This window comes from Pseudopodoces humilis, chromosome 24, assembly GCF_049639895.1.
Source record: "Pseudopodoces humilis isolate 2021_Gansu_Grassland_sample_001 chromosome 24, ASM4963989v1, whole genome shotgun sequence".
Lineage (NCBI taxonomy): Eukaryota > Metazoa > Chordata > Aves > Passeriformes > Paridae > Pseudopodoces > Pseudopodoces humilis.
Window position 1 is genome coordinate 4891329 of NC_142223.1, and position 23901 is coordinate 4915229.

At 41.0% G+C, this 23901-nt stretch overlaps 1 protein-coding gene across 1 annotated transcript in view; it reads right to left on the reverse strand.

Moving 5' to 3' along the window:
* Positions 1 to 23901, reverse strand: part of PLCH2 (phospholipase C eta 2) — an 80075-nt gene that overhangs the window by 23726 nt on the left and 32448 nt on the right. Inside the window, exons 7-11 of the mRNA XM_088066486.1 lie at positions 6834 to 6980; positions 6243 to 6486; positions 5591 to 5720; positions 4425 to 4595; positions 2504 to 2597 (exon numbers count right to left, since the gene is read on the reverse strand). Coding sequence (XP_087922612.1) covers positions 2504 to 2597; positions 4425 to 4595; positions 5591 to 5720; positions 6243 to 6486; positions 6834 to 6980 — 786 coding nt within the window. The remainder of the gene's footprint in view (positions 1 to 2503; positions 2598 to 4424; positions 4596 to 5590; positions 5721 to 6242; positions 6487 to 6833; positions 6981 to 23901) is intronic.

Here is a 23901-nt window from a genome sequence, read left to right on the forward strand (position 1 = left end):
CCTTTTAGGCTGTACATTTTGTGTTGATGGAAGTTTTATTAAAGGAAAAGAGCTGATAAACACAAATAGCAGCCAAGATTTTTGAACAATACACTGGGACACAGTGCCAGGGAATTCAACTCAGCCCAGCTGAATATGGAAGTCTCCTTGAGCACATACAATGAGCAATGAGCAAATCAGTGCTAGAGCCAAGGTGAAAACAAAAGATAAGCCAAGGCAGAACAACCACTGTGGAAAATAGAGCACAGTGTGTCAGCAAACACACAGCCAGCCACTCATGGCAGGTAATCAGTTCTTCCTGCAAACCAATCAGCTGCTGCAAGATTAATTCCACACAGCAGTGGGAGGGCAGCTGCTGCAACAACACCATCGTTTGCTTTAAGCTCTTGTTAAAACATGATGTCATGATGGTTGTAATGAGTTCAGACTAATTGGATTTATTAGTCCTACAAGGAAGGAACAGGAATGAAGGAAGGTCCTGGCAGCGGTCACACAGTATTGCAGTGGTCCCACTCAGGGAATTTGCACTGGCACGGTGTCTCTGATCAGCAGACAAAGGTAAAGGGTTTCTTTGCAAGACTGTGAATGAGCCCATTGTCACAGGCCAGTCCAAGGTGCTCCATGACAAAAGCCAGCACAGATCAGGACACAAGGCAGTACAGGCACATGAATGAATATGAAAAGACAAAGAACACTGTACTGTTATTTACCTACTATTGGAATGCAGCCAAGTGTGGGCAGGATGCTCCTGTCTGGGCTGTATCAATTTGAGGAATAAACAGGCAGCTTCAATTTCCATGGCTGTTGCATTTCAGTCCCCAGGGCAACACTGGACTTGTCTTCTGGGAGTCAGGAGACATCTAATGTCTCAACTCCACACAAAGACAAGAGAGGAATAACTCCTCTGTGTGTGTGCACATACATGTTCATACATGATGTACATGCAGACACAGATTTATGATTTTTAAGCAGCTCTTCCTCCTTTGTCAGCACCAGCCCAGCAGCGTGCCCGTCAGCTCCTCAGTCACCTCTGTTTGGATGTTACCAGAAATCTCCTGCATTAATTAAGCTCTAGATCAGGTCTGTTCTGTTCTGCTGCACTTCCAGCAAGTTACTGGAGGGGTTAAGGTCACAAAGCTTTTTCCAATTGTCTCCAAAGGACCTCACTTGCTGCTTCCCCCTGATCAGGAGCTCTGTAGCAGGCACCAGCAAAATGTCACCATGCTGGACTCTCTCTTATCCTAACCCATAAAGTCTGTAATCAGACTTTATCATCCATTCTGAGGCAAAGCAATTGTGTATATATATATATATATATATATACAATTACACAATATATATAATTATATACACTATATAATATATAGTATATAATATGAATATATTATTAATTATATTATTAATTATTATATATGATTATATATAATTATATAATTATAATATATATAACTGTGTGTATATTATTATTATTATTATTATTATTATTGGCATTGCTTTTTGTTGTTTTTTGTTTGTTATTATTTGTTATTGTTTTGTTGGTTTTTTTGTTGGTTCTTTATTATTATTGTTTTTCTCTATGGAAACTTCCAATAGTTTGAAAAACCTACTCTTACTTTTGCAAGTATGAGGAAGGCAAGATAATGAACTTGCTTATTCATTATTAACGTGATTGCAACTGCCTGTAAAGACCAGAAAATTAAAAGAATATCATCTGCTCCCTCACTGGCATTAGCATAAGCTTTACAATAAATTGAAAATTTAGTCTGGATGTAGAACAGACCTTGACCCATCCTAAACAGCCACCTTACACACTGTACCCACTTCTTCCTGCAGGAAACCAAACAACTTCTGTTCTGCCACTTTTCAGGATGACAACACGCCCACAGAAATGGACAAGACTGATTTTCTAAAGGTCCAAGAGCTTTTGCACAGAACCTAATTCCTGAGGAATGTACTCCCTTCTTGGAGTCAATAAGATCTGCCTGAAGATTTACTGTTTAGGGGAAAGGACTTACAGTCCCCAAAATAACAGCTACCAGCCTGGTGGTACAGCATTGATATATTTAGAGAGAAGGCTTCAGCAGCAAAGGTCAGGAAGGGAGGACCAATTTCATTTATCATCCCACTCAGACATTTACTCTGGATCACACCATTCCTCTTATATTAAGACTTAAATGATTTCCAAAAATACCAGCAGGAATGATGCAACTAAATTCAACTATGTTTTCCAAACGCACAAATAGAGACACCTCCAGTTCCAGCTGACTTTCAATGACTGCTGCTTCATCATATTTACCTTTCAAAACTCCTTCAAAGAGATCTGATTTCCCATTAGGTTCCTCAGTAAATGGTAGATATTAAAAAAGAAATCAAAATGACTGGAAACATACTCTATACAACATGATAAAATTCTACAGCAATATATTCTGCAAGCAGCAGCAATATTCTCCTGAGCATTGAGATAGTTCCCTTTTCCCCACAAAAGCTGCACCAGACAGCTTACCATCAATTCCCAGGGCTCCCTCCTTCTTGTTCTCTGGGCATGGCTCAAACTTGCTGATGATTTCCAGGCAATATTCTTTAGTCACATTTGTCATCTGTAAAAGCAGCAAAAATGCAGTGTAGACTATTAATCACAGCTTCTCTGAGCTCTCTTCTCTGTCTCCAGTCCAACAATTGGGCAGATTACCCATAGTGGGACTCAGGATTTCCAGTTCCCAAGTGGGATTCTCACTCCTGTCAATCAGTGTCAGGTCAGATCAGAAAGGGAGTGCTCTGTGTAAAGTTTCTGTGCTATTGGCAGCTGCCTGATGGCAGAGTTCTGCTTTGTAGGTCAGATCTTTTGTTAGTCACCACAGAGCATCCAAACACAACGAGCTTTGTCACAAACCAATGAGATTTCTTCTCTTGTAGGATTAGAGGATTAGTTTGCATTATCAAAGGGTTTTTTACTTTAAAATAAAACAAGAAAATGGCTCATCTTTATGCAGCAGTCAGAAAAATCTGTTAGTAGCAGGGAAACAGAGAATCAGGACATAATGTTCTCAGGAAATCTGCTAACTTCAAGGTTGCTTTGCATTCTCAACTAAAAAAGAAAAGAGTACAAAGGTAAATATATGTCTGTAAATGTTGTCATTTATGAAACCAGGGCCATGTTGAGCTGTAACTTTTTTTACATAATGCTATGTTTTAGTAACTTAATTTTAACACAATTAATACTCCTGCTATTAACTGTTGTTGTATTTTCTATTATCCTGATATTATTTAACATTCCTGTCCTGAATGATCCAGAAAATCCTTTCTATTAGATGCTGTACATGGCATGAAAACACAGCCCTTGTCATCAGCATGCAATAAAGTGACCATCAATTTAGCAACACAGAATCTTCGCCTGGGAGAAAATGAAACCACCAGCACATCTGCTACAAGATCAATGCCTTTTCTGAGAGTAATTTAAAACCTAATAAATAAAAGTAAAAGAAGAAGACAAAAACCTCTAACTCTGGATTTGAACATTAACGATACTGGGTTCTAAAGATAAAGCTCTGGAACACCAGGTTTTCCTGGAATGGAATAAAGATGTTTTCCCTGTCCATGTTGTATGAGAAAGGCTGGCAAGTGAGAGAAGCCCTGCAGACAGGATTTGGCCATATCAGTAATTAGCTGAGTTGATTTGTGTCCTGTGGTGAGTGTTCATTTTTCCCTCACCATCTGGAGGATCAATTGACCAATGAAATGGAAACACACCCCATTTATCTAAGAAGATAACTGCCAGAGTGGTGGATTTTTTATTCCTTTCATGGACGATGATTGAAACTACTCAGGGACATTTATGACTTACAGGCATGAAACTTCAGAGGAGACCATGAGAGGGAAAGGGCAAAGATAAATCAAAGCATTTGTTCCTGCAGCACTGGACTTACATCACTCAAAGAAAATTTCTCAGGTACTACAATGTGTTTCAAAAACTCTCCTATACATTAATCATCCTCTCAACTGCTCTTTGAAAGATAATTTTTCAGTTTACACACTAAAATAGTGTGACAACGTAATTCAGAGTTTCATCATGGGCTGTGTACTAGGTCACAAGCAGAGCCAGGAACACCAGCTTTGCTCCGAGGTACTGAATTCTGGGAACAGACAGATGCTGATGGGATTGTTCAAGGGAAGCACATGAAAAAATAAAGCAATTCTAGAGATTATATTTTGGGGCACACTGAAATAGCCTACAGGAAAAAAAAAGGTACTGGGAGCAAGAAGATTCAAGAAATAGTCCTGCCAGCCTACAGATGAAAACAAAGAGACATCTGTCTGTTTTTCACACACACTGCACCGAAGTCCCCACCCCTTTTAAAAGAGAATTCATTCCCAATGGCAAAGCAGGAAGGCACACAGCTGGAATTCTGCACCTGGCTTGGGCTTACCTTCTGTTCAGTCTCCAAGAAGCGTTTCAGGTCATCTGTGTCCAGGTAGTCTTTGTGGTTGCTGTAGGTAAGCATCAGCAGGTACAGATCACGCCGCGTCGACATCATCTTGTAGAAGGCAGAGAACTCCTCAAAGTCCAGTGTGCCCTGGTTGTCATCTGTGTCAGCCTCCTGCAGCACACAGCAATGAGACAGTCAGGAACCCAACTGCCTGCACCAATTTTAAATAAACAAACCCCTGCATGAGAATGAAGCACTCAAATTAAATGCAGGTTGAAGTTGCCTGATGTGGCTGCTAGAACCAATTGATCTATCAGCCTTGTCACAGGAATCCTCTGCACAGCTTTGTGTCTCTCCCATGGATACATCAGTGCAGGAGCCAAAAAACAAATTTGAAGGTTTTAATTTTTCTATAGGGAACCCTGCAGAAGGATTTCTTCTGTCTATGGCAATCAAGACAAGGTACCCTCCAACAACATGTGTGTGCCTGACAGAATTACCCACTCACATCTTCAGAAAATCACTGGAGCCCAAGTCATCTTGAAATTAATTTTATATCCAGGATTTGAGAGGATATATATTAAATCCATGGCAATAAACTAATAAGATCTGGAAAAATACTAATTTTGCAAGTAAAGAAAAAATCATCAGGGATTTCACATAAAGGCTTTTGATAACAAAAGCTACACGTCTCCATTGTTGCTCACTAAATTGGGCCAAGGTCAGCAGAATGCAATGTCAAACAAACAGTTCTTAGCAGTGCAAAAATCTGACAGATACAGAAGTTTGCAGGCTGGATATTTTATTACTACCAGCTATCATAGGATATTGGATACTTTATTAGATAATATTTATTAGAGAGAACATAACTGGAGGAGGAAATATGACTGAGTTTCTGATCAAAAAGGTATAGCAAAAGAGTAATCTTGGTACTGTGTGTTTTCATGTTATGTAACACCAGAAGGTACCTGGTGTGTTTACTTTTTCTGTTCATAACAATTTATCTGTGACGTGTTTCTGGAGCTCTTTCCAGTTTACCAAATGGACTGTGTAGTATCTCTCAGTAGAGTGGAAACAAACCAGCTGCTGAAGTATTTGCAATCTCTCCTACTCAGTTTTGTGTTCAATCCTTGCTTTTTCAGGAAAAAAAAATTTTTTTTCCTTACCTTAAACATTTGCTTGACTTTCTGTCGGGGTAGGTTCACATTCAGTTTGTGCATGAGCTGGAGCACTTCACTAATACTCAGGCTGCCATCCCCATTTTTATCTGCCTCGTCAAATGTCTGCTTCAACCACATTGAACAGGAGTTAAGGAACAGCAGGGAGTATTGAAGGCTATTACTGAACATCATGGATATATGATTTTTTTCACATTAGGAAACACTGCAAATGAGACTGGGAATGAAAGGTCAAGCTAATATCTAACTCTACTCATGTTAGCTCAGTAACAGCTTCTAGACTTACTGTGTTCAACATGCCACATGTACTCTGTGCCTATTTGACAACACAGAAAAAAAACTTCTGAGTGAATGTCAGTGTTACATCACCAAATTAAAGGGATGGATGGTTTTACACTGGGACTGAGACTAAGAATATACCTGTGTGATTTTCAGTCCACTGCAGTCACTCATCTCCAAATATTGCCCAGAACAATCCTCTTCAGGAACTCTGTCTCTGGAAACAGGGAATACAATGGGAACTGTTTTGAAGCTCTAAGCCTAGTGTTTACTTGTAGCAAAGCAAATACTGTAAGGAATCCTGAGTTTATCCATAGCTCTCTGCTGCTGGGAAAGCTCCCTGGCATCACAGGAAGGATATTGGTCTCTGGTCCTTTGGCGTTTGGAGAGGCTGTCCTCATCACTGATCCCTGCCATCAGGTACTTCAGCCCTGTGATCCAGGTCCGTGCTTCCTCAGCACTGGAGGACACCAAATCCAGGGATTCCATGTGGTCCCCGTAGTAGATGCTGAAGCAGCAATTGGGATCAAAGCTGCCGTCGGCATAGCGCTGGAAGATCTCCGACTGCTTCCCCTCACACACCTCCTGGATGGAGTCAATGGAAACTGCAGTGACAGAAGTGCAGCTCATTAATGGCTGTGAGCATGCCCTGGGCTGGGCAGATGCATTCATCTCACAGAAAAATCCCAGGAAAGCAAAGCCCAAAGCTCACACTGCAGGGACCAGTTCGCACAGGGGTTGCCTCCAACTCATTTACAACGCACTACACCCCTGCAACCTACACAGCCAATCACAGCAACTTCAACTTCATAAATTCATCATAAAATCATTTACTGCCCTTTAAAGTCAAGTACAACACCTCTCATTGAGCCAGACCCTTCATTCTCATTTGTTTACAAGAGGGCAAGGCCCCAGGAAGGGTCGGAGGGGATGTTCTGTGGCTGACACTCACTTTTGGCTTTCTCATTCTTCCGAGAGGGTCTCCAGCGAATGCATGACCTATGGTCATCCAAGTAGTAGAAGCGGACCAGCCCCTTGGAGCCACCGCGGAGTTTGATCATCTGGGTGCCTGCTTGCATGGAGCTCATACATCTTTCCACTGAGGAGAGGAATGAAGAGAGAACAGTGTATCAGACCTTGCTCCCTTTGGAATCACCTTTACAGGAAGAAAACACACCAAGCAGCTGCCAAATGAACAGTTCAAGTCAAAGGACAAGCTTTCCTGTAGTGTCTGATATAAGAGGTCAGGTATTAAGATCAAAAAGTCAGAAAGATTCTTGGTGACTGTGGACTTACGTGTAAATGTGAAAATTTCTATTCCCATATTAATTTATATGGAATGCTCATATGTTGGAACCAGCACAAGGTACCTTTCTCGAGACCATCTCAAATCTGAGCTCCTACAACATGTAAACCTTGTGCTGGACACAGGATGAAATTTCATCTGGAAACTGGAATCCTTGGCCCATAAGGTCCCACTGCTTCTATGGATTAAGTCACTGATCCTATAGATTTGCTTATCAAGAACCTCACAGATTTTTCATCTTTCAAAACCCTCAACCCCATATTTTCCTAGCAGGAGACCCCTCACCTGTGTTGTACTTTGTCTCTGGGCCTCAGGACCTGTTCCATTCCTGTGGGCTTGGCAACATCCCAGGCAGTGCAGGCAGTGGCCTTAAAAGCCACAAGTGTTGGGAAAGGCTTTCTCCAAGGGTCTGCTCTGCCTCTGCAGGGATCCTGCCCTTCCCTGGAGAGCTGCTGCCAAACCAGGGTTCTGGCACTGGAAGCCCCTGGGAGTCAGGTTGGGACCTTGTTCTGAAATCCAGCTGCTGCAAGGACTAAGCTCAACAACTTCAATCCAACTGTCAGCAGCTGGCTCTGTCCCAGGAATAAACGCAGACTCACATTTTCTGCCAAGTCTCCCATTTATTTCCCCTGAAATGACAGAGCAGAGCCGGTGACCTGATTTTCCTCTGACTTTCTGCCTGAGCTGTTTAAGTAAAATGAAAACTATTACCATGTTCAGCATTTTTTTTTCAGACCTAGAGATGAGAAGGGAAAATTACTATTGAGATTCTGGATTGAAGAATGAAAATTAATAAATGCAACACACATTCTAGTTCATAAATAAATGCAAGGAGATTCTGAGGTCAGGTGCCTTTTATCAATCTTTTGCCATCAAGATTAAAGATGACAAAGTGTCCAAATGAAAACACTGATTCCATGTATTCCAAAATTCATCAACACCAACAAAAATTTTTGGGGTGATTCAAGTCCAACTTTCAGGCAAAAGCAAAAGCAAGGTAAGTAAAAAGAAATGGGGAAAAGCTTTGATGTCCCTATGCTTTAGAGCTCATGTTCAAAAAAGTAAATTAATTCACTCTGGAAAAGGTTCAGCAAAATAGATTAATTTGAAAGCAGACCACTATAGTACAAGAAAATTTTAATTTAAAGGCACAGTTCTGTATAGCTCATTGTCCATGTTAATAAAATATTCATGGAGAGGTATGGAATTGAGAGCTAGATAATCCCTTGTGTAACATTTTACTTCTTAAAGCTGGACCCTTGGCTTCAGTCACAGATACCTTTAGAGAAAATCAATATTCAGCAGGTATCAGCCATAAAGGCAAGTGCTGTGCCAGAAACAGCACTGGAATCCACTGCAACATCGGATCCAAACTCAGCCCAGCCCTCTCCCATACACTAAATCTTTTCAATATCTGCTTTCATTCCAATTCAGAAGAAGATAAATATTTCTCAGATTTACTAAGATAAGAATTATGAGAAGTTTGAACTTATTTTAATTTCACAAGGTTTATAGGATTTTCTGAAAAAAAAAAATTCGGTCAAAACAGCTATAAAAGAGTTTCTCTGAACACTAATCACACACACTTCAAATCACATTAAATTTCCAACTTCCTTCTTGGGAGTTATACAGTAAATAATCTTACTGGGAAGAGATGAGAAGAGTAGAAATGGAAGAGTATCAAAGATCACACTTGTTACAAAGCAGAACATAATGAAGAAGCATCAAAATAAAATTACACTTTCTGCAACACACATTTACTTTGCTTTTGCATGAAGTAGGAATATGTTCACTGCTGTTAAAATTTTAATGAGCATCCTCGGATTGCTTTTTCAATGCTGCTGTTTATTTTGTTGCAGGATTTCTCACCCAAAGCCACCCTCAGCACCTCACATCTGCCTGCTGCAGTTCCAGTTCATCTGCACTGAGCTCTGGTGATGCATGACCAGCCCCAGGATTACAGTGTTGCCATCTTTCTGGGGCTGGTGACACAGGGAAAGGAGGGCACAAGAAATCTCTTCCTTCCTGTGTCAGAGCAGCAGCTTCTCTGGATCCTGACAATGCAGTGGGAAGGAAAATTCCAAGGGAATGCAGAGGTGTTTGATGGGGGCACCCCTGCCCAACCCAGGCAAGGGGCAGGAGATGGAGCAGGAACACCTCCACATCTGTCCCTGTGTGCGGCACTCACACACATCCCCCTCTCTGTGGGACTGAAAGTTTAGAGCACTATAGAGATTGGAAGGAAAAAAAAAACAACAAAAACTAAATTCTAGTGGTACTTATATCAAACAGAAAATGAAATGTTTTTTCTCTGAAGTCTTTCCCAGCATGTGAACAGGGTACACTGCTGAGAAGTAGAACTGCTTCTCTTGCCACTGTTCACATTCCTTCTTTAAGGATTCATTTCTATACTTCAAATAAAAATCCCCCAGTCTTGCAATGAATTGGGTTTTTGAAGAAATGGCTCTTAACTATCTTCAATTAAGTCTGAATTACAGCTTTTCTGTTTTGCACTTCATTAGTTCCTTTTTTTTTTTTTTCAGATATCAGCTTATGTTCAGCTCTCTTCTAATCTAATGAGTTGCCTCAATTTGCATCTGGACAAAAAAATCATGGAGAGAAGATGGATCTCTGTACTGCAGCACAGAGCACTGTCAGAGCAGAGCAGAGCAGGGAATAGAAACATGGAACATCCAGTTCCACACTGGACTGATGCAGCAAAAAGACTCATGCTAATTTTTCATGCTTCTTAATAACATTTATATTTACTATACAAAGTGTTAAAGTAACAATAAATAGCAAAACTACACAAACCATAAACCCTACAATTTGTCCTGAAACAAGGGGGAAAAAAGGAGACCAATTTCATGCCTATTGTTAGAAAGATGTTCTAGTGTCTGCAAATTAATTATTTATGGTTCAGTAACATTATTATCTTTTAGAAGTCTCCGATTTTGATATAAATGTGTGAAGGAGTGGGAGTATTTTAGCATGTGGGGATGAAAAGAAGTCAGGAGATTGAGTCATTGAGTATTTTTGTACATGGATCAGCTTTGTCAAAAGATTTACATCCCTGGGTCCAAGGCAGCCCCAGGTTGTGTCACACACCTTAGCCCCAGCCAGGCTTAGGGACAGTGAGCAGGGAGCATCAAAGCCCTTTGCTGAGTTCTGCCCCATGAACAGATCCTGGAGGGGTGAATCCTAATTGTGTGCCACAACAACCACCCTCCTAAACAACATCAGGACAGGAAAACAGATTTCAGCAGCTCATTTCTCTCCAGGGCATCCAGAAGATGTTTGTGAGCCCAGAGAAACCACCCAGTACATGTGCAGCAGAAGGGCAAGCTGTTTCCTTAAAATATCACCAAACCAAAACAGCTTTCCCACACACAGAGGACCCCTACACTTGTCACACATTCAGCACTGCCAACCCATTGAAGACATAATGACTGTCCCATTTTTTTAAAGTCTCACTGGAAATGGTTTCACAGCTATAAGTGGCTCATCAATACATAAACCAAAGAGTTGACTGGCTCCAACTATTCCTGCCAGGAATATCACTTTCTTTCTAGACAGGAGGCATAAAATATTTTTAAAAATCAATATATTAATATAATGATATAAAATATGTAATATATCCAAATACATAATATATCCAGCAGAGTGTGTTGGAAGTTCTGTCCAGCTGAACAGTCCAGAAGATGTTTTGCCAGTCCTGGCTGTGAACTGTCTGTGGTTCCTGGCCAAGGTACACCAGGCTCACTTGCATCACTACACTGGATCCAGTTAAAAAAACAGATCACATTTAAACTCATTACTCTTAATTTGTTTCATTTTGCATCCCTCCAGCCTAATGAACAGGTCCCTCTCACCTTTTAAACCAGCCATCTTATTCCTAGCACAGCTTTCTCTCCCTTGTTGGCTCTCAGTGGCTCAAGCTTCACTGAAGTCCAGGACTATCTACTGTTCTGCTCATTGGCCAAAAAAATCTGGAAGTGTCTTTGAAAAAGAACATTTCTCTATAATTCTGCCAGCAATGGCTGAGACAGTGTTTACTGTGTACAAGAGATGATGGAAGACTGAACCCATCCTTAAAGCACATAATCCCTAATAAATGAGGTGTTAATGGGAGAAGAGATGCTCTTAACCCTGTGGAAATTAGGGGCTTGACTCAAGGTCATTTTGTCAGCTCTCCATCCTTCCACCAGCCACCTGCACACAGGGAAATGAAGAAGCAGAGTTGGATGGTGTTTCTCAACCTCTGCAAAAATTCCCAGTATTTTCTAAGCTATCTGTGTGTCGAACTTTCTTGCTAAAAAAAGTCTTTGATCGATGAAGCTGACAGACAAAAAGGACAAAAAAATGCTCCAAGGGAATGGGTGGTTCTGGTCAAAGCTGCAGATATCCTCACTGGACATGTAGAAGTGGCTCAAGAAGATCGTTACTAAAGTGCTTTTACTAGAACATCTGTTTTTTGTGGCCATCTCTAATTAGGTTTTCTGGGTCTATTAGCTATTTAAACAAAAGGTTGCTATGAGCACCCAAAGGGGATCCTTCTCACAGAGCCAGTGAAGCTTGAGAGTTTTGTGTATCAGTATTCAGAAAACAACCTCTAAACAGTCCAGTGGCCTGGTGTGGGTGAAGACAGCAGAGATACTTCCAAATGCTCATTTTTAAAACTCTAAACTACAAATAAAATTAAAGAGTTAGGAGGTGTACAATACCGGCAGATAGCAAACCTGTCTTGCTGTGGGTAAGGAGGAGACAGCCTATGCAACAGAATATTTAAAAAGGTCAGCACATGTCAAAATGTACAACTTTGCTCTACCTTGTCCTGAAGAACATAAATCAATCATGAAATTTTAAGTGGGGGCTTGCTGAAGACAAAAGGAACTGCACTACCAACCAAGCAACATCACATCTGACCAGGGCTGCCTCAAGTCCTTCCTTCTTTTCTGCTCCCAACAGTGCTGCTAAACAAAGGTGCCACTAACTAAGATACCAACATAAAAGATTTAAAGATGCCACCATTTCATTCAATGCAAGGATTCAGCATCTTACCAAAGTGGCCAATTTTCCATTTTGGAGAAGCAACGATGCTACCACCAACCCAGAAGAAGTCTTCAGCCAGACGGGCCACTGAGAACTTATTTTGAAGCAAGGGAGATTTTGAGATATCCATATCTGAGCTGGACTGAAAACAAGCACTGATGGCCTTAGGAGGTATCAAGATTCTGTAGTACACATTTTCCATGTAATAGAATATTTTCAGAAAAATAGAAAATAGCTGTTGATTTCCAAAATCCAGTGGTATTTTTCAGATTGTTTCAGAACAGTTTCTCAGCAAATTTAGGCTTCTTTCACAGTCCAGATTTAGAACATTAAAATCCCAATCAAATCCTTTTTATTGTGATGTACCTGGGAGTACTTTGGAGAATTGGGTGGGCTTCAGTTCAAGGTTTTAAAGAAGACACATGATGGACCATAAGGCAATTGGCATGTAGATGAAACCATTTCTGGACAGCAAGACCACCTGATGATATTCCTTTCCTCCTGCTGTTTCTCTTTTTCCTTTGGTTCTTTACCAACTGCTCAGCATCATCAAGACATTACAGCAGTTTATAGTTGTTGGCTCCTCCACTGCTTCCTCCTCCTGACAGCAATTCCCACAAAGAGAAAACCCTTTCCTTTCTTTGGTTACAAACAGATTTGTAGGTCCCACTCTTTCTGGGGCTCTACCTGCTCTTCAAAAACAACTAACAACGTCCCCTGCAGTAAATAATGCACAGTTAACAGCACAATCCATTCTCCTCTCTGCCCTCCTGAGCCACTCTTGCCTTTCACTGTGGATCTGCCCAGGTGCATAAGCTCTTCAGTCTCCAGGGCTGGAAAAAAAAGGATAATCACATTTTCTTCTCATACAGCATTTCAAAATATCATTGTGCCAATCTTCTTTTCTTCTCCGAAGGTTCTCCTCACTATTTTAATGGACATTTCTGATAAAAGAAAGAACATTTCTCTCTAGGCAGAAAAAACTAGATACAAGAGAAACACAGCAACACATGTTTGCTTCAAATCCTAAATCCATCATACGCTCTAATCCTAAAGCCGTGCTCCTGCCCTATCCAGTCAAGGGATTTAGGTGACACATTACAGCTGAAAAAAAAAAAGGTTTCAAAAAACTGCAGTCTTCTTCTCCTCCTTCTTCTGCTTCTCTTCTTCATCTTCATCTCCTTTTCTTCCTCTTCTTCCTTCTTCTCTTTCTTCCCCAGTATCTTTCCATCTCACAGTCTATTTATGGATGTCTTCGCAAGCTGACGCCGCCATAGCAGATCTTGCTTAGGGCACAACCAGGAAGCTCCTGTGCCCAGAACTGCTGTAACAGAACAAGGAGCACTGAAAGAGCTCCAAGACTGACAGATAAAACCAGGTGAGGATTAATTTTTAAAAAGCACTAAGTCGCTACCTCATCCCATTTGAAATGCACCCATTGAACTCCAAATACAGTCACTTAGGTTATCACAACCACTTAAGCTACATTAAGTTTTAAGTACAATAGACAATCTCTCTCTTGCCATCTGTGATCTGTACAAGAAGCCTCATATGCTTCTACCCTGATGAGCTAAACACAAATTGCTCATTTAAAAACACATTCATTAAGTGCTTCCTACTCTTCCTTCCACAGTTTGAAAAAAGATTTGGAGTGGTTAATTCTGGAGATGATTCACTCTCAATTACAAGTTGCTTATTTCACCACCTATGCCCAGAGCTCTTATACTGGGCTTCACTCAGAGTTTTAACCACAGATTAATTCCAAACTGGAACCAAACTGGGTCTGCACCACGGGAGGCAGTGGTGCTATGTATGCTCTTGCCACTATTTATTCAAACACTTCAACCACAGCCTTCCACCCTCCTAAGACATCTTTCAAGAGCAATTTAGTGAGATAACTGCAAACTGTCATCAGGGAAAGAGCAACTTCTCACGTAAAATGCTTAGAAGGATATATGCATCCCACATAAAACTCTGCCCTGAAGGGAAGAACAAAGGAAACTTTGTTCAAAAGATCCTAATCCTTTCTTCACGTGAAGTGTGGGCCAGTATGAGAGCTGGGACCTATGAGTTTTGTTGCCTTCTCTAACACCTGATTCTCTGAATTACTTAAATAAACCCATAAACATCTTTATGTAATGTCCATGCTTAAGAAATAACACCTTAAATGGCAAGAATGTCACTGCTGTACCTCACAGGGAAGGAGAGAGAACTAAACTTTGAGGCTGGCAATTACAAGGAGACAGAGTTAAGGCAAACTTTTGCATAAACCAAAAGTATTGCAGCTGTTTAGCTCCTTTTTTTCCCTCTTGCAGTACTCATCAGGTTTCCTTGCAGTTTTCCAGGCTGTATATGCAACAAAATCAGTGGCTGGCACAGAATGCTAGAGGTATTCCCTTCAAAATTCAAATACCAATTCTGCCAGGACATCCTAGAGTCTGCATACACCATTTATGTGTTATCAACCTGGGGATAAAGGGAAAGGAGGAAAAGAGTGAAATGTAACTCCCATTGCAGCATTGCTCAAGATATTGGTTTAATGGTTCAGAATTAGAATTCTGCACAAGCAGGGCTTCAAATGTGGATTTGGTTTTATTTGAGTAGAGAGAAATGCCAATGATTTATAACACTGGAAAATAACTATTACAATATTCAAGTTCAAGTTAGATTTTTAATCCTAACAGCACACAGAGAAGGTTAATTTAAATAATTTCAGTTGACACTGTCTATACATCCCTTCAGGCCTCCTAAGAAAGTCATCATGGAAACAGAAAAATTAAATCTTTCAGAAGGCTCCTCCATTTATTATGCTGGGTACTGGATAACAGCATGGAAAAACAACAGGGAATAATGAAGGGTTAAACTGGACACAATCCCTCTCCCAACCCTTAAGCACACTGAGCTGAGGACTTAGGATCTAAGCCTACTGAAACAGGTTTCTATTCTTGCCTCACTTGACATCCTTAGAGAAATCTTGCTCACCTGACACAACAGGGAGATTAAAGACTTCTTTCCACAGCACTTCAGGAACTTACTATTATCTGAGTGTAACAGAGGTTTTTCATGCCACGAAACAGATTTTAAAACCAGCAATGTCTGAGTCTCCAGGCTGGCCTGTGGCTTAGCTAAAAATGGAACTCAGAACACTTGATCAATGCTGGAATGTCAAAGTCTTGCAGAGGAAGAAATTCACTTCGAGAGTGGCAGAGGAGCCAGACTCCATCCCTCAGAAAAAACGTCTGAGGAAGACTCAGGAGTACAACACACATATGATTTGGAAGATGGAGAAAAGGGAATGGGATGAAGATCCTCCTGAGACAAATGGGTTTATCACTAATGCAGTTCTTCAGGATGGAGGGATTCATTTGCTAAGGGATAGGAAAACTGTGAACAGTTATGTAATACGTAGGGAAACAGCTGTAGCCCTCAAAGTAGAAAAAGACAACTAAAAATTTCAATATCCTGACTGCCAAAGACATTAAATGTTACAGAGCTGGCAGTGTATTTGACCTGCAAATCCACCAGGATTAGAGCTGTGACTTCCCAGCCATGCACTCTGTTTACCTTTGCATGGACACTCTACAGACCCATTTTACCAGATTAACAAACTGACCTCATCACAAGAGGCTGATTCTAAAAGAGTGAGCCACTCATGGGTAGCTATTAGTGATACACAGAAGAACTTTGATACAGGTATTTCCATTTCCCACTTCCCACCCAGGGAAATCTTGCTCCACATGGGTGTAGAATAAAAAGAAAATTATTGCCAACCAACAACACAGTCATAAAATACAAGGAGGAAACTGAAGATATCAGTACCTTCTGACACACCTCTCTCTCATTTACTTTTACCCTTCCCATTGCACTTTCAGCTCTAAACCCCAGGCAAAACACCCTGTAAAAACTGCAAAATCCTATTTACAGCTACATCTTAGCTATCCCAGCCCAAGACCTTCCTTGGAGTTAGTCAGACTGTTAGTGCCTTCTGAAGCACTAAATACAAAGATGTTTCTGAAATACCAAATCAAATATGTCTCATTAAAGTGCACATCACTAAATACAAGTCAGGAACATTCTCAGTTATGGTAAAGGTTCAAAACCCCACATACATGGGCACAAACACAAGCAGCAAGAGATGACTTGATGAACCAAAGGTGAATGATGCTCATTCACTACTACTAAACATGTGATTTATATTTCTTCCCTTTTCCCCAGAAATGCTGCTTCCAAAAGGTCTAAAGCAGCATGAACTGTGCAGCCAGACCAGCCAGCTCAGCTGTAGTTTCTCTTCTCTCTGCTGGAGTAATTTGCCTTTGTGTTTCCAATGCACCATCTGCTTTTTCACAGCTGTGTCTGTATACAACAGCTGCCCACATTTTTAGTGTGGGCTCTTCCCAAGAAGAGGGATTTGGGGAGCAGATGCTGATGGAGAAAAGACATTCACTGTTACATTTACTGGTTTTGTCTTTCAACTAAAAAATTCTGTGTTAGTTTTATTAAGAATTGACTAGATCAATCACATTCAGATGGTTTTTGCTCAGAAAGGCCAAAGCACCTGCTGGACCACAACCTTATCCCAACTGTGCATAAGCTGCCTTTTCCCTAATTCTAACCCAGCTCCACTCTGCCAGCCTCTGCCATGGGCACAGGCAGAGCCTGCCTGACCATCTGGACAGCACCTCTAAGCACAGTAATCCCCCTTTGAGATTAGCACCACACATCTTGTCTGGACTGAGTGGAATTCAGGTTATTCTATGGCCACTGTGTCTCACCCACCAGGCCTCCAAGTGTAACATTTGTGCACTGACTCAGAGCATATTCATCAAGTTATTTAGCTTGTCTGCATTACATCTGTCTTCAGTATCCATCCATTGACAAGGCACTGATTCCACTGGGAGAGACTGTAACATCACATTTTCCTGGCACTCCTTTCCATGCTGGAATTCACAGTAGGCAAGCCCTGGGACAGCCACTTTAGGCAACCACAACCATGAACATTCCCAGAGCTCCCCAAAACTGTTTAGAAAGTCCCATTATTAAAATGAACCAGTTGTGAAATCCCTTAAACTACTTCATTCACTTGAAGGAGTGTTTGTGGAATGGGGACCCATTAGCAACAACAGCACTAATTTAATGACAATTACATGGCCTTCTGCCATGATGTTTAGTTCTTTTGGGCTCATCTGGAAAAAAATGATGCAATTATTTTAATTGAGAACAGGCTTTGTGACCTGAGTTGTTGAAGTCTTTTCCTTGCAAAGCTGTTATAAACAAAAATTGTCAGTTGTAAAAAAATGTCAGCATAAAATGAAGATGTTAAGACTATAAACAGTGCTCTAAGGTCACCTTGTCTCCAACCACCAACTCATATAAGAAAATGCCCCTACACACTTAATCAAATAAGATCATAAACCCTTTACATTTAAGGGTCTTCCAGTGTTTGACCATCTGTTCAGTGCCATGGGCCATAAACACAGAGACGGAGATTAAGGCAGGTTGGGAGGAGAGCAATCCATCAATATGACTACTCCTTCTAGGAAAACCTCTTTAAGAATTCAAGAATCCAAGGGAAAATGGGCACAAGAATGCAGGACAGCTTGAAAGATGTTCAGAAAAGACACCTGATACTGAAATGCATCACCATAAAGTGATTTTAACTCACAATTTTTACTTCTGTATTTGGGATGAATTTTAATGTATTTTATGTGTATAAATTCAGAACTCTTCTAGACCTTCCTTTTGTGCCATGTACATTCTGAAATGTGTGACAGACTCCCTATTTCCTCAAATATAGACCAGTTTCATGAAAGATGGGAAAAAAAGGAGCTGCAACGGCTCTAGGAATAACTCAGTCTCTGTCTTCATTCAGTGCTTTTCTCAGCTTCTGACATCCAGGAGACAGCCTTATGAGAATGTTCTTTAAATATACCTTTCAAAAACTTATCACTCAACAGAACCCAGTGTTGCCCTCAAACTTAAAGCCTTCTGATAATGTTTTCATAGTTTTAGTTATTTTCCCATGAAAGTTCTATAAACATAAGTCATTTATCACATTCCTTCTAAGAAATGTCTTTTGATGGATGTTTTGCATGACCAGTGTGCTTGGGAAGGTGGTAACTTAATCATCCAATCCCTGGTCATTGTCAAGAATCTATAAATATTGGAGTCAGAGAATAAAGTGCTTTTTTTCCCGGTTCTAACACTGAGAGATGATCGTGCGAATCATTTCATGTCCTTTAGTGACAACCCAGCACCTGTAAATCTCAGAAACCAATAGCAGGTCTTCATGGAAGCTTGAAAGATGACCACAATTGTGGTTTCCTTTGAGCAGGAACCACCTGCCGTAATCTCTGAGGGGAAGATTACTAGCAGAAAGCAGCACAGAGAGTGCAGGGTGCTGAGCTGGAGCCCACAGCAAGGTCAGGGACTGCAGTTTCACAGTTGATTGCCCAATTTCATTTGGTCCAGGATTCAGTAGGGGTTATGTAAATGTTCAGGAAGTAAAGTAATTGCTCCTGGGCTCTTACAGGAAATGCGTTTCTATCTTTTACTATGGTTTCCAATATCCACCTCAGTTTGAAACAAAGCATCCTGACAGATTCATTTCTCCCCAGGGCTTAGAGCCAGAAGATAAGCAGGCATTTGAAGGCTGATGAAAGTGTCAGCTCACTGGCTAAACTGGAAAAATGGGCTTTCAGGAAAATATTTTACAGAGAGCCACATTTAACAGTGGTCCTGGACTTTGTTCAGTACTGGCAGATCCACATTCACGCCATGTCCAATCACATCATGCCAGAAAATTTAGTTGCTCCCTGCCACATAATGTCTTTAGACCTGAAGAAGCCAATGTTGATTATCCCTCTGTAATTCCCTGAAGTGGGAAAGCTTTCCCATGTAGTCCAACTGGATTTACATTCCCCACACAAACGATTGTCAGGGACAGAAGGGATATGAATCACAGCAATCTGCATGTATGGTCCCAGTTAATTTGAACTTGTCCCCTTAACATTAACGTGACATTTTCTTTGCAATCTTTCCCTACTTTTATTTTTTTTTTAATCAAATTGAAGATGAGGCATCTGGAAACCATCTCTAATTGAAGGTTAGACCAGCAGAAACAACATCTTCAGCAAAAGGCAAAATCGGGAGCGATGATGCTGGAGAACCAGAGAACTGGAGTATTGATCTTTCCCAGTGAGAGACATTGTGCAAATGCTGTTCCTGGGAGTCTGTAGCAGTTTGGAGGCTGGAATTCTGCAGCCACATCTCATGAGCTGTTCCACTGGAAGATGTTTGCCAACTGCCACATTTTTGAAGGATTTTCCCAGACAAGATGCTTCTTTCAGGACATAGCCCATTCTTCTCCCAATAGCACTGACAGTATCAGTTGTTTCTTTAGTGATAGCTGAACATTTCAGAATTACTGGGAGCAAGGAATAGTTTGGATCATCAATGACTCCTCAGCTTCTAGTCAGCCAGAACCCGTTAAAAAAGGAACTCTCTTTTCCCTTTTCCAGCAAGTCACTGGAACATCAAAGCCTTGAGAGCCTGGATGTTGGTGCCTCTCGCTTTGTTTGAATAGACCTACGAAGGCTCCTGGAGGCTTCCATACACTTGGATGGCTGACTTCAGTTGCATCACGGCTTCTTTTATACCTAAGTGGGAGGAGAATCCCATTTCTTTTTAATGCTACAGATGCCAGCAAGAAGGTGGAGCCCTTTAAAAAGAACCTTCATGTAACCCCCAGCCTGTGGCTTCAGCCCATGGAATCTCTGCTCTTTTCAGTTACCCCATTTGTTTTCCAGGTGTTTCTACTCGCTGGCTTAGAACGACACCATCTGGCTAAAACACCAAGCCGGTTTAATCACAAACACTGATTCATTCAATCTCAGCCTCAGCAGTTTCCTACAGCAAGCAAGGAATAAACCTGGTAACTGCTACCTGGATGATCTCCAGGGAGATAGATCCTCAGGTGAGAGCCTCTCTCTCTCGTTCCTGTTTTCAGAACTTGGAAACTGAACCCAGTAGGAAGAAGCCAAAAGGACTTTGGGTGACACAATTCCTGCTCCATCACACCTTCCCTGAGGATCCTCTCTGTTTAAAATACAAATGCACACTGGTCCATCAGGTTTCAGAGAACAATAACTGGATCAGGAATACTCAGGCTGTCCCATTATGACATTTTCAAACTATTCTGGTTTTCAGTCCTGAAACATTTCTGTTAGAAAATGCAATCATTAAAAATATGTTAAGGCTCTCCCCTGCTGGAGGGCAGGGTAACATGGGATATTGGGAAGGAATTGTTCCCTGTGAGTGTGGTAAGTCCCTAGCACAGGATGCCCAGAGAAGCTGTGGCTGCCCCATCCCTGGAAATGTCCAAGGCCAGGTTGGACAGGGTTGGACCTGGATTAGCAGAAGGTGTCCCTGCCATGGTAGGGGGATGAAACAAGACAATATTTTAGGTCACTTCCAACCCAAACCATTCTTCAATTCTATGATAAATGTACCACTTCAGCCCACTCAATCAAAAACTTGAGGATTTACAGGTTCTGAAGATTTAAGAAAACCACATTCTTTCCTTGGAATGAGAAAAGTTCTTGCAGAAACCAGGAAATAGTTTCTCCCTATTTAGCACATTTTTCAATTAAAGCTTCCATGGTCCCAAATCTCCAGCCTCTATGCCAGCAATATGGTACAGATAAATAAATTCTTATGCCAAGTTTTAAAATCTGCTTTTTTGCTTTTTAAATAAATATTGACAATATTGACAAATGCATCTCATCATCTCTGCTTTATTCTTAACAAATCCCCAAGAAAATATTGGTTAACATTTGTCTGTTGCTGTGATGCATGCACATGGAGACTCTCTCATTATTTACCTGAATAGTTTGCATACTTCTCAGATTCCTTAAATCCATCACAGCCTAGAAGTATTCTTAGATTTGATATTAATTTCATCAATAAATAAAAAAAATTCCCAAAATGGTCATAAAACCATGGAAAAAACAGTTGCAACTTCTATGTACAGTAGAAGCTTTTCCTATGTGATATTCTATGGTCACCCTCTTCTTTTTTTAATTACAGTTCTGCTATAGAATGGGACCTTTTAAAGTCAATTTGCTGTAATTTTCACATCCACATCCTTCTTCAGTTACTGGAGTAGTATTTGCTGCAGTGATGAATGACTGCACAGGTATAGCCACACCACTCTGAGTTACCTGTTGTCCTCTTCTCAGTGAATGGCATTGCTGGAGCTCATTTGTGGTATTTTAATAGCAAAGACATGTCGAAGCCAAAACAGATACAGGTACGAGGTTTGGTTCTGACACCTAAACACCAAGTTAGAGCCAAGTATTTTTCCACTTTGGTAAAGTTTTCATCTAGAAATTATTTTTAGAAAAGAAGAGAGAACTTTAAGGAGTGCTTCCTTCAAAAGGGATTGAGGAATGTGGCACTAAGCATTGATCAGTTGAAAACACAGGGACTGAGGGATGTTGCTCTGCCTTCCCAAAGACACCAAGGTGTGTGATTAGTGTCCAGAGCAGCTTTTCTGCCCAAACACATCCTTCTTTACTTGTTGCATAACTCCTGTAAAACCAAAAGTCTAACAGGCATACAATACAGAATGCATAGAGACAAGCAACCAGTCACTGGAGTCAATTGAAATACATCACAGGGAAGGGTTTCTCTCTCTGGGCTTTTCCTGAGTAAATCAACGAGGAAATAAGGCTTTTAAAAATAAAAATTGGGCTTTTGAGAATTGGTCTCAAGTTCACCGATTCCTTCAGCAGCTATCAGTACAGGGGGGATGAGCTCCAAGTTCAGCATGCAGGACACTGCAGTACACTTTTCCCAGCTCAAGGCACTTCCCTGACTTCATCCCTGGTTTAATCCCACCAGGGACAACTTCAACCCCAACTGATTCTGTGCAGTCTTCTTGTTGGATGGGTGTAAAGAAACTACATCTACAGAGCAAGTAATCTGTTTTAAAAAATTTTTAAAATACAGCTGACTCACAACAGTACTGGAGTCTCTTTTCTCTCTTCTAATGTGGGTAGCAGAAGGTCTCTGGTTAAAAATAGAAAGCCTTTCTTATGGTGACAGCAGCTAGTTAAGCGAGCAGAAAAAGAACATGAACATACCTGGTGCACTCCTTCGTTGCACACTTTATGCAGGAGGAAACAGCCATTAGAGATATATTCATTATTTAAGCTTTAGTGATAGTAGGAAGCAAAGGTAGCAAAAGCTCCCTTAAGAACCTGCTGTATTTCTTTAAAGCATTTAAGTTTGAATTAACATTAAAGAAGTGTCCAAGGAAGCTTTGTAAACTACACTTCACAGTAAAACTAATTTCTCTCAGAAAGGTGGTTAAAATAAACATTTTTCCCTTACCTTTTTCTGGGCTGAGGCATTTAATTGTGCTTGCATCATCCATATTCCAGTGAGAGATTCAAGTGAAAACACCAGAGGAAGCAGCAAAGACCATATGCGCATCCCTGATGTTTCAAAAGACTCTTTTAAAGAATGAGGAAAAGAACATTGCCCATTGGTTTCACTGCAGCATCCGAGGGCTCCTAGAGATGCCTGCTGCCTGTGCTCTGAGCAAGCTCATCCTTTATTCCCTGTGCAGGAGTGCATCAGGAGCTGCTGGCAGGTAGAAACCAGCGCAGGAGCTCAATGAATGTTCCCAGCCTTTCCCTTCGACTCAAGTGTTCAGCCACCTGGGATAACTGTTTGTTAACTCTTTGCCTCCCTGCTCTCAGACAGGACGTGGGGATGTCTTTTGCTTTACTCCCTCAGAAAAGAACTGAAAGGAAAAATTGTCAATTTCAGCAAAGAAGCACAGAGGATAATTCACTTTTGATTCCTCTGGGATGTATTGCAGTAGGCAGCAAACATCAGTGAGGTGCTACTTCATTTAAGAAGGGAAAAAAAGCCAACATCTTTTTTATGTTAATGCCTCCCCTGTGTCCATTCAGCATCCTACACATTGTTATAGGATCCTCCCAGACTTGCTTCAGTTCAGAAAGCAAGTCTACAGCTACTGATAAAAATAGGCAAGCTCTTCTCTTTGGATTTCTTTCTAATTCCTTTTCTTGGCAAAGATGATATATTTCCCACCTTTTTAACTTGCAAGGAAATATTAATGCAGAATTAATGGGATATGGATAGGAAACACTGCACATTATTGTAGTCTGTGTCCCAAAGCACAACGCAGGAGAAGATAGACACAGACCTTTGAGTTCTGTCTAAATCCTGGAGAAGAATTTCAACATCTTTGTATGAGGGTGCTGCCTAAAAATTTCAACCAGGAATAGTTCCTGGCCCTCCTACATGCCACTGAAATACACAGGATAAAAAAAATTTGTTCCTTTGAGGACCTGAAATCTAATTAAACAGGAATGATAAAGGATTGGAAAAAAGTCAGTCTCCTTCAGGAAAGAAACTGATGCTGGGGGGGGTAAGCAGGATCACAGTATCCTGCCCAACACCCAGGGCATATCTGCCATGGAGCCCTGCAGGCAGTGACCCCTCATAGCTTCATCAGGCAGTGCTGCTCTGGATCCTCTCCCCACCCAACTGCAGGAACTGAAGCCAATCTGTTTGTGCTGTTTGACGTTGCCCTCTTGCCTTGTACCTCCTCATCCTGACCTACTTCAGC